The sequence below is a fragment of the Hippocampus comes genome, unplaced genomic scaffold (genome assembly GCF_001891065.2).
Source record: "Hippocampus comes isolate QL1 unplaced genomic scaffold, H_comes_QL1_v1.1 scaffold275, whole genome shotgun sequence".
NCBI lineage: Eukaryota > Metazoa > Chordata > Actinopteri > Syngnathiformes > Syngnathidae > Hippocampus > Hippocampus comes.
In genome coordinates this window covers 1,578,829-1,589,127 of record NW_017804971.1, presented here as the reverse complement: position 1 = coordinate 1,589,127, position 10,299 = coordinate 1,578,829, and the positions used below count along the sequence as shown (strand labels likewise).

Sequence of the window (10,299 nt, the reverse complement as noted above, 5' to 3'; positions counted from 1 at the left end):
TGGGTTTGTTGCTGGTCTCAGTTGAGTGTGCATCAGCTGATGCCAGCAGCAGATAAGCTGCCGTCTGCACAGACGAGAGGAACTAGACCGAGCAGCAAGCAGTTTTTTTTTTTTTTTAGGTGGACAAAAGTAAAGGGACAGCGAGAGTCCACAGTTCCGAGGAGGCAAAATGGAGCCGGTCGACCCGATAGATCTGGAGGTACAACATTCACGGTGTTTTGTCTGTTTTGCTAATAGGGCTGGGGTGGGATTGGGGGATGCAATGGAAATAAATAAAAACGAAAAAAAATCTTCATCATTTATGTGATTAATTTAAATGTGCAATTGAAGCCCAAAAAGCGCAAATCAAATAACTGCACCGACACGTACTTGTGGATTCAGCCTTTTTTAATTATTATTATCATGACTTAGATCATAATATTCGCTTTACGAACCGCCCTCCTAACAATAAATAATTTAACAATAATTTAGTTCTTCTGTTTGTTCGAGGAGCTCAAACAACCTTGTATTTTACAACATGAATAAATTGCTTTTTTTTTCTTGTTTTGTTTTTTTTCTTTGTTGTTCATGCTCAGCGTTTAAGACAAAGAGTCCAACGTATAAAAAACAACAAAAACAAACAAATAAACAAACAAACAAAAAAGACTTCGAGGAAACAAGATGACACATAAAGATCACAATAAGGGTGACGGAAGTCCATGAAGTGTTTCCATAGTGTTCAAGTCTCATCATGGAGGTTTGCTTGTATATCCACATTGAAAGGCTCTGTACATCTTTCTTCGTGCAACATCGCCAGTTCATCATCCATCTTCCCCTCCACGATTGGGAATCAGAAAAAGGAGAAAATCCTTTTTTTGTTTTTTGCTTTTTTTTAAATAATGGTCGATGTGATGAGCTGCTCACATGCAAGAGGGAATCGAGGAGGAGGATTTCATGCTGCAACATTTGCAGGGGGCGGGTGCCTTGGTGGAGGTCATAGCTTTCACGTCTCCACCGGGCTCGGTACCATACTGTTGGGGGTGTCCGGTAACTGAGAGGATAAGGATGTGACGTCACTTCCTGACGAGTTGCCCAGAGAGCCTGACTCAGAGAAAGACACCTGCAGACACAAGCCAATGCAAAATGTTTGGATGGTATTTCTTCGATTGTATTTCCACATCTTTTCTTATTTGTCACATGTAACCCACAAATGCAATGTAATACCGTACAACATACAATGTATTTTAAAATAAATTCTATTTATGCATTTTTACATATAAACCAAATGGACTGAACACGTTTTCATGCTTTATTTTATATGACTCAAATATACTGTAGTTGCTGAAAAAGTGTCATTTCAAGCAACAAGTTTGCATATTCTGCAACATACTGTCCAATTAATTCAATTGGCGAGACAATATTACAGGTGCGGTTCAACACTAAAAGTGGAACTCATTTATTGTACAGATTCACTACACTTAAATGTATATGTGTCAAGGTTCATCTTCTTTCATTTGTAATTTTGATGACCCTATCTCACAGTAAAAAACACACCAAAAGCCACCATCGCATTAGAATACTAAATAAGAAACAAGAAGAAATCATTAAAATTTAATTTTATGTCTGTGTGTGTGTGTGTGTGTGTGTGTGTGTGTGTGTGTGTGTGTGTGTGTGTGTGTGTGTGTGTGTACATAGATTTTGATTTCTTGAACCAATTGGTGTTTCCTATCATCTTCTAATTTATTGAGACATAATCCATAGTTGAGCAACGTATGGGCAAAAGTATTGGGACATGTCTTTTTTTTTTTCTACACTTAAGCTCAAATATCTTTCAAAGACATTTTTGGACAGTTGTATGCATCTAATTAGCTTTTTGTGGTCCTTTTCCACATCCTAGTAGACCAAGAAATTATGCTAGACAGAAAGAGAGAGAGAGAGAGAGAGAGAGAGAGAGAGAGAGTCACCCACCAGTTGTTGGAAGGCAGGTTGGTCCAGGTCACTCTGCAGGGCAAACTCGCTGAGGGCCTTCCAAGGCGGCTGGTATGTCTGGACCTCCACTGGGTTGCCCTGCACTGTGCTCTCGTGCCGGATGGGACTTCCGGCCACCAAGGGCGTTCCCGTCAGCCCCTGCAGGTTCTGATGGCCGTTAAAAAAATGACTGTCATTTGTATTATTTTTGCAAGATTGCGCAAAAGTGTGCAGCACAAGGTGCTTTTGAGATGCTCCCATTTCACCCAAAAAGTTTAGATTTGACATTGAACTTCAGATTTATTGCATGAAAGACATTTTCTATAATAATCTCTGCTGACCGCCAGAAGCGATGCCTGACAGGACAGAATGTCCCGTTATGCATAAAAGTCGAGCTCCCACACTTTTTTTTCTTTCATTGCAAGCAGACCATCTACATGCAAACAGCAAAACATGTGCACATGCCGACATGGTGGACATGTTCGGCTATCGTACATGAAGAATTTTGGTGGCATTTCACTGAGCATCAGTTAGCAGACTGACCGTAACAAATATACTTCAAATTTCTGAAATGTTTTTTAAATCAATTGATTTTTCACTTCACGACAGAGTGGACTCAGTAAGCTTGACACCATCCAACTACACACGTAATAGAATGCAAATTACACAAGTATAAATATTTACTTGGTCACTATCCACTTTTTCAGCTTCGAATTGAAGAAAGACAAAATGATGGTTGTAATGTCACTGAAAATATCAGAGAGGCTCTTAAGGTGTCGTTTTGCCCATAGTGACAGAGTGGACAGCAATTTCACGGACACATGCACAAAGTAATTATAAAAATATAGCTTCTGTGTGTGTGTGTGTGTGTGTGTGTGTGTGTGTGTGTGTGTGTGTGTGTGTGTGTGTGTGTGTGTCATTTAACCACTTACTACACACATTAAAAGTTAACAGAGCAGTGTGTGGGACATGCAAAAAAAAAAATCATGTGAAATGAAGGAAACACATTTGAAAACACTCATCATTATTCCAGTTTTTGTGCAAATGTTTGGCCACGTCAAAATATCATTGGCTCCGCTACATGATCAGGACAAATGAGCGATTGTGATGAAGGCACCAAAGGAACATCATGATTTTGACCCAGAACACAGCAAAGCCAGATATTGACACTAACCGTGCACACTTTTCAAACAGCGACACGGCATCCGATAATTGACATGACATCAGATCCAGCATCTGGTGTGATGTGCAAAATAGCGGTTGCGCAGTCACAATTGCTTTCAACACAACTGGGCGGGAGATGTGAGACTTAAACTACACAATCCTGCCTGGTCCCAACATTACCGACTTCTGTCGCTTGGTCTCTCGCCTCTGTTAACGGCCTCCAAAGGCACAACATAAGCTCACATGGTCCACGAGTGCTGTTTAGGCACGGTTGTCCCTGACGTCTGGCTACAAAGGCAACTGGCAGCAATGTGGACTTCTCGATCAGCCTTTGCACCACAAATGTTGCAAATCATGTTGACGATGTTCTTTGTTCATATTCCAGTTCAATAAAACACTGTTGAGAATGTCAGTTCTTCAACATTGCAATTGGTCCATTATGTGTGCAGACTTCAGGGACAAAGTGTACGGAATAGTCACAAAGGAAAATGAGCTCTGGTCAACAGTTTTACAGTTTAACCATTTTAATTAGAAATGGTTACATGTGTCTGCAAATTTATTTGGTAAAAAACTGGACTAAAGCCCAACTTGGGTCTATTTGACCCAACTTTTGAGGTTGCACATTTTTGTGTAACACAAAGTTGGGTCAAATTGACCCAAGTAGCGGATCAACACAGAAAATAGAAAAACCTGTCATGACTCATGCACACGCACATGTACGCACAAAAACAACATTGCCTTTTCCTTCCAGGTGTTTTGATAGCCACCTTCAGAGGCATTCAGATGACTGGGGGCTGTTTAGAACCCAATTTGGGTTAAAAAAAAAATTGACCAACCCGCCAAAGCAACCCAATTTTTTTTGTCCAAAACAGCCCAAAGAAAAGGATTGTTTCGTACAAAACAACTCAAACATGAATCAGATTGACCTAGATAGTGATTAAACTGGGGCCTGGGGTGATGTTGATTTCAAAAATGTCTTCACTTTCTTTTCAAAGATATCAGGTTTTTGAGATATTTAAATTTTTTGTTTGGGATTTCGACCTTTGAAGAGCTTGCGCCACAAAGATTTTTACCATGCATTGTAATTTATCGCCATGACGTTTCAGAAAATAACAAACACCTGTTGCTGAACCTAACCATTAATTCATAAATAAAACAAACAAAAAAAGTCTGGACTCCTAGGCCAAATCTGTGCTCGCATATTCATTGACCATTTAACCACTTCAACCCCAATCCATTTAAATGTTTTATTAATTGTACTTTTGCCAAAAAAACCCACATCATAATAGTTCAAAAAATGTCCAAAGTCCAATTTGATCATACTGGTCAATGGGAAATGGAGTGCACTAACGCTTTTATCGACAACAAATGTTGACCAAAACACTGTGAGCCTCATATTCACTTTTTTGAAAGCATGTCAGAGTGTACATATGCCCCCGCCGCGCAGTCGCGTCAACCTACGAAACGGTTTTCCTTTCAAATAACCTTCAGGATACCTTGCCATACACTGACCAAAGGGATAACCCAGGTTATTTTCCCTCTTTTGGTCAAGTTTTAAATCCATCCGTGCTCTGTTTCACCAGCTAGCTAGCGCTAAGGTAAGCTAACTGTCTCTCCAGGTTAGCAAACTCCTTTTGTGTTAGCATGCAGTAAAAGACCAACAGCAATGGAACAACAAAGGTGTTGATACGCTGCATAAATGAGATTTATTGACTGATTGATGAACTGTTTTAATGCTCATTAGCCAGCTAAACATTCCCTTACATGCACAAACTCTTCCTGGTGTGGGATCTCGTGTCACAAGGTGATGTGCACGACCTCACGTACATACGACGTCACACGCACGTTTGCCATCTCCTGCGACACCAATATAGTATGATTCATTCTCACTTAAATCCGAAAATTCGGATTCTGCATTCGTTTTGAAATAACTAGTTCGCATCTCAGTTTGAGTCACCACCGCGTCGTGCACCGCCCAAATCTGTTGGAGTGAATACTACGGTACATATTATACTGTTGTTATTATCATTATAAAACTCGATGTGCTTGAGCAAAAAACAAGCACAGATTCGGAATGTGTGCAAATAAAAAAATAAAATCATTGAGAACAGTTTACTTGCATTTCTGATTAGAACAGTTAGTAAAAATGTGTTGACCAGTGTAGGCGAGTAACAGTCCGGGAGTTTAAAAGGGGCTTTCAGTCTCACAAGGGGCCACAATATTAGGTACACCTGTTTTCTATTTTCTCGTGAAGAAATGGGGTACACCCTGTACTGCTTGCCAGCCAATTACAAAGACACCAATTGATAAACAAGCATTCACACTCACATTCACACCAAAGTTGAATGAGACTCGCATGCGTGTTTTTGAGATGTGGGAGAAAGTCCAAGTAACCCACACAAAAATGTGTTTTTATATATTTTGGCATGTTCCAAAACTTTTTGGAACTATTTTCCATTCTTTCCACCATCCAAAACTAACATGTGGTTCTTCTGCTGTTTTGTGTCCGTATTTGTGTTTGGAGCCTTTCACCATTCAACATACCCAACACATCAGGCTAATTCTGTACACACGCGCTCATGACAATAACATTTAATTGCACTCTTCCTTATTAATCCCTGGGCGCATATAGACAAGAAGCCATTCCGGCTTGCATTCAGGGCAGATGGGAAATTTAGTCTTCAATGAAGGGAACATGCACGATTTTAGAATGAAGCAGGAAACCCCACACAAGCAAATTGTGAGCCATATGCGCACACCACTGCAACACCGGGCTGCCACATAATCCCATAAACATCAAATTAAAAAAAAAAAAAAAATGGAACATAGTTTCCCCTTGCAATGTGTTGAACCTTTTTCACTTGTGCTGGTAAACATCAAATATTTGAACCCAGAACCTCAGAACTGTGAAGCAGACATGCGAACCACTAAAACACCCTTCTGTCAAGAGATTGGCATTAATCGTTTGTAATGTCAGGGATTCATTTGTTAATCTATATTTTTGCACAGCAAGTAGCTGTCTGGAATGTTTTGACCGCCTCTCAGTTAAAATAACATTCAGCATCCAATATTCAGGAGCTCAATATTAAATACATTTTTGCCAGACTACCTCGACAGTGAATATAATTCGAAGTTTGCATTGACTATAGAAGGCCGGTGGTGGGCAAAGTATGGCCCAGGATCCACATATGGCCCACTCCCTTCTTGAAACGTCGTTATTTACATTATCAAACGCCATATCATACGTATTGAGTTCATTCAGTTCTTTTCCCACTAAAATTGATTCATCAAAAAGTATATATTGTAATTGGTTAATTGATTTAATATGTTAACAAGGTAATATTACACATGTGACATTGTATGTTGCAAAAATATCAAATTATTAATTATCAAGAACAATGCATTAAATCATTGGTTCATTCGAATTGAATGAATAATAAATAATACCATGATCTCATGTTCTGATTCAAATAAACTATTTCACTCACAAATTTGAACGTATTTTATTCCAATTCAATCTTGCCTTGTGCACAAATGTTGTGACACATTCGTTTGTTTAAAAACTAGACATACTTCTGGCTCAAAAATTTCCCCGCCCCAGAAATAAATGTTTTGAATACTTTTTGATATCAACCCAATGCACAGCAAGATAGTTCCAATAAAATGTCCACCATGTACAGTGTACATTACAGAGGTGTACATTATATCCCGAATCTAAATCTCATATTTCATCTTTTTTTTTTAGGCCAAACAAAATAATTTCATTCATTACAGTCATAACACTCTCCATGCTCCTTCAATGCATTGCAATATATTTTCATGTATATATCATATGTGCATCCTAAGTCTTTTTGCAGAAAATATCTCATCTTTGAAATCACTGTCAGATATAACTGTACAACCCACTTGCAATTTTGAGTGTAGCTTAGACGACCTTGTTTTGTTTAATTGGTTTGTCTCTATTTGTTGTTACTCTTTCTGTTCGTTTTGCTGTTTTCTTGTTTTGCTTGCGTATCGTCTTAATGTTGTTTATTCGCGTAGCAGGACGGAGCTGGCAAAATCCGAACGCCTGAATTGACACCAAAGGCAATACAGCAGCATGCACACCAACGGTCACGAGAAGTAATGGAAGCGTGCTGGACTTACGAAGATGCTTACAGTCTTATCACTGTGCTGCTGCTGCTGGAGCTGCTTGATGAGCAGCGACTTCTTCTTGTCCTTGCAGCGCTTGTTCTGGAACCACACGCGGATGACTCGGGGACTCAGGCCGGTCATCTCCACCAGCTGCTCCTTCATGAGCGCGTCGGGCCGCGGGTTGGCGTTGTAGCAAGTCCGCAGCGTGTGCAGCTGCTTCTCGTTCAGCACCGTGCGCACCCGAGTCGTCTTCTCCGACTGCTTGTGCGCGTGGTTGCGATGCGGGGCCTGCCGCACCGTCACCGGCTCTGCACGCAAAGGGCCGACGAGCTCCGTTAAACCAGAGTCTGACCTGTACGTCTTTGGAATGAACATACTAACGCTATAAACACATGAAAAAAGCCCGGAACCTCCAATTCAGCCCTAGTCCGCCGTAAAAATCCAGATCAATAACCACGTCTTTCATTTTTACAGTTTGCTATTCATGTTTACCTTTCTGATCTAGAACAGACCTCCTACGCACGCACATTAAGCATTCCAAAATATTTGACAGTTTTGTGCTTGTAGTCGATGTGTAAATTTCACACTATTTTAAAATTCCACAACATCATTCTGAATGAGTGTGTAAATTGGTAGCTCTCAGACACGCGCGCGAGCGCGCACACACTCACACACACACACACACACACACACGCAAACACACGCGCGTAATTGCGTCTTATTCAGATAATGACAGCGGTACAGGAGCTTCTCCTTAATGGAATCAATTATGACAATTCAGCCCGCACTCCAGGAGTTTGACTAACTGCACCATGCACTTTTGAAAATTTAGAAATGCCCAATTGCAACGTGTCTACTTTTAAAATGTAGTATTTTCCCCCAACTAAATTCTACTTTAAAAAATAGATTTTTGACGTAAAAATGTGAAAATAAAATTAGCCTACAAAAAAACTACCAATCATACTACAAGCGTCATATATTAATCAATACGAAATCATACCGGAAAATCCTGTGATATATCCTAATTTTTATATTTTATATTTAATTATATCTATATAATCGAACGCACAGTCGCATTTTCTGCTCACGTGTGATCGTCCTTTTTTGGTGTTTTTTTTTCCTGATACTATCAAACTGCCGCCAATATCGATAAAAATCATAATTTAAAAACATTTGCAACCAAAACATATCAACACTAGCAAACACACTCTGATATATTTAACATAAAATTCATTATATTAAACATTAAAGTAAATTTGTGTGATCGAATCGATTCCTTTTGTGTAATTTATGTATTACCTTGCTTATACACATCTCAGTTAAACGTTTTTTTTTTGTTTCAGCTGTAACCCGAGATGACAAAAACAGGACTGTCACTATTTTGTGTTACTGATATGCAGGTTTTTCGTCTCACTTATTGGGTAAATGTTTAGCAACGTATTTTGAAAACAGGTTTGTATCGATAAAATTAATGGATGTAGGCCAGACGTATTCAAACATGCTTGCTAATAAAAAAAAAAATAGGCTGAGTGCACAGTGACTTAATACGACGACGACGACGACTACTATTACTAATACTACCACTAATAATAATAATAATAATAACAATAATCACACATATCTAAAAAGTTATCCCAAGTACAATGTTGATGTAATGTTTTCGGACCTGCCAGGTGCATGGCTCTGTTGGAGTGCATGTTGTGTGAGGGGCTGACGGGGCTTCCGGCGGAGCCTCTGTCCAGCAGAAGGCTGTGGTCGGCCCGGCACAGGAGCTCGTCCTCCCGCAAGGAGAACTCGTCCCCGGGCAGCAGTTGGCGGCTGCACACCGAGCAGCGGAAGCACTCGATGTGGTAAACGTTGTCCCGGGCCCTCATCACCAGGTCGCTGCTACTGAAGCCCAGGTTGCACTTTGCGCACTTGATGCCGAACAACCTGCGGGCCGGAGTGGGATACAAACAAACATCATTGAATGCCGTTTGGACGCTTTTTTTTTTGTACGTTGTGCCGCCCGAGCCGAGTTACCTGACGTAGTCTCTCTTGCAGTAGGTTTTGCCGTCCCGCACGAAGCAAGTGCAGCTCTCGTCCAGGTACTGGCTGCACTCGGCACACTTGAGGCAGGCTGCGTGCCACTCGAGGTCCGGGGAGACTCTCAGGATGTACTGGTCGTGGATCTGGCTTCCGCATCCCACACACATGGCGAATCCTGGCTTCTCTGCGCACAGCACGGTCGCACCAAAGTCATTTTCAAACTCGCTTGACATGTTGTCCTCCGAGAATCGATTTGCATTCTGCATGTTTTTGCAAATGCGAGTAACTGCATTAAAGCCCCGCACGCGTTGTTGCATCATTTACAAAAATGCGTGATGTCGCTGGCTCCTTCCTGCACCCCCGCCCAAAAAAAAATACAATAAACAACCCCCCAACCCACTCTTATACTTACTTTTGGAATGATCCCCCATATCACCCAAGAAAGAAGAGCTGAAAATAATATCCACCATACAGGAAGGAGGAAGGGGCGAGCTGGAGGTGCGCAAAAAAGATGAAGTGTGTGAGGAGTGAGTGAGTGGGAGAGTGGCCCTTCCCGAGGTTGCCTCCCTCACAACTTGAGACAAACCCCGACTGACTGCAAGCAGGACGTCCACGAGGAGGTGGAGGAGGAGGAGTGAGGAAGACCAGGAGGAAAGGGGAGGGAGGGGGAGTGGTAGGGGGTCACTGAAGAGGCTGCAGGGTCCCACGCGCTGTGGCTGTGACGTCATCACGTCCGAGCACGACCCTCCAATCCCATATAGTTGTGCTGAAAACAACGATAGGCACTTGAAGCGATTTTTGAATTCATATATATATATATATATATATATATATATATATATGCGCGCGTGTGTGTGTGTGTGTCGATAGATAGGTAGATAGATAGATAGATAGATGTTGCTTTCGAGCACGTTCATTTTGATCATTATAATACAATTACGATGATGATGAGGAGGAGCAGCAGGGTGATTATAATTATGACAACATTACCATTATTATTTTTGGATGACATTATTATTATTATTA

At 40.9% G+C, this 10,299-nt stretch overlaps 1 protein-coding gene across 2 annotated transcripts; it reads right to left on the bottom strand.

Annotated features, from left to right (window-relative positions):
• Positions 1-369: 369 nt before the first annotated feature.
• On the bottom strand, positions 370-9,999 carry LOC109528303 (insulin gene enhancer protein ISL-3). 2 transcript variants are annotated; one of them, XM_019890700.1, is made up of 6 exons: positions 9,686-9,999; positions 9,268-9,457; positions 8,912-9,177; positions 7,258-7,553; positions 1,948-2,115; positions 370-1,099 (listed from the first exon to the last, which is right to left on the bottom strand). In XM_019890700.1, exons 1-6 carry the CDS (start codon positions 9,741-9,743, stop codon positions 983-985), a joined length of 1,095 nt encoding a protein of 364 aa, XP_019746259.1. In that variant the 5' UTR covers positions 9,744-9,999; the 3' UTR covers positions 370-982. The 2 variants fall into 2 exon arrangements, with proteins under 2 accessions (XP_019746259.1, XP_019746265.1); XM_019890706.1 differs by having other exon boundaries at positions 7,270-7,553.
• Between the last annotated feature and the right edge of the window lie 300 nt (positions 10,000-10,299).

Bases quoted from the DNA above. Each gene is read 5' to 3' on its own strand.
- LOC109528303 (XM_019890700.1), bottom strand. From the start codon at position 9,743: ATGGTGGATATTATTTTCAGCTCTTCTTTCTTGGGTGATATGGGGGAT. The intron at 2,116-7,257 runs GTAAGTCCAGCA...AACGGCCATCAG, and splicing joins ATAAGACTGTAAGCATCTTC to AACCTGCAGGGGCTGACGGG. The intron at 1,100-1,947 runs GTGGGTGACTCT...TTGTGTCTGCAG, and splicing joins AACCTGCCTTCCAACAACTG to GTGTCTTTCTCTGAGTCAGG.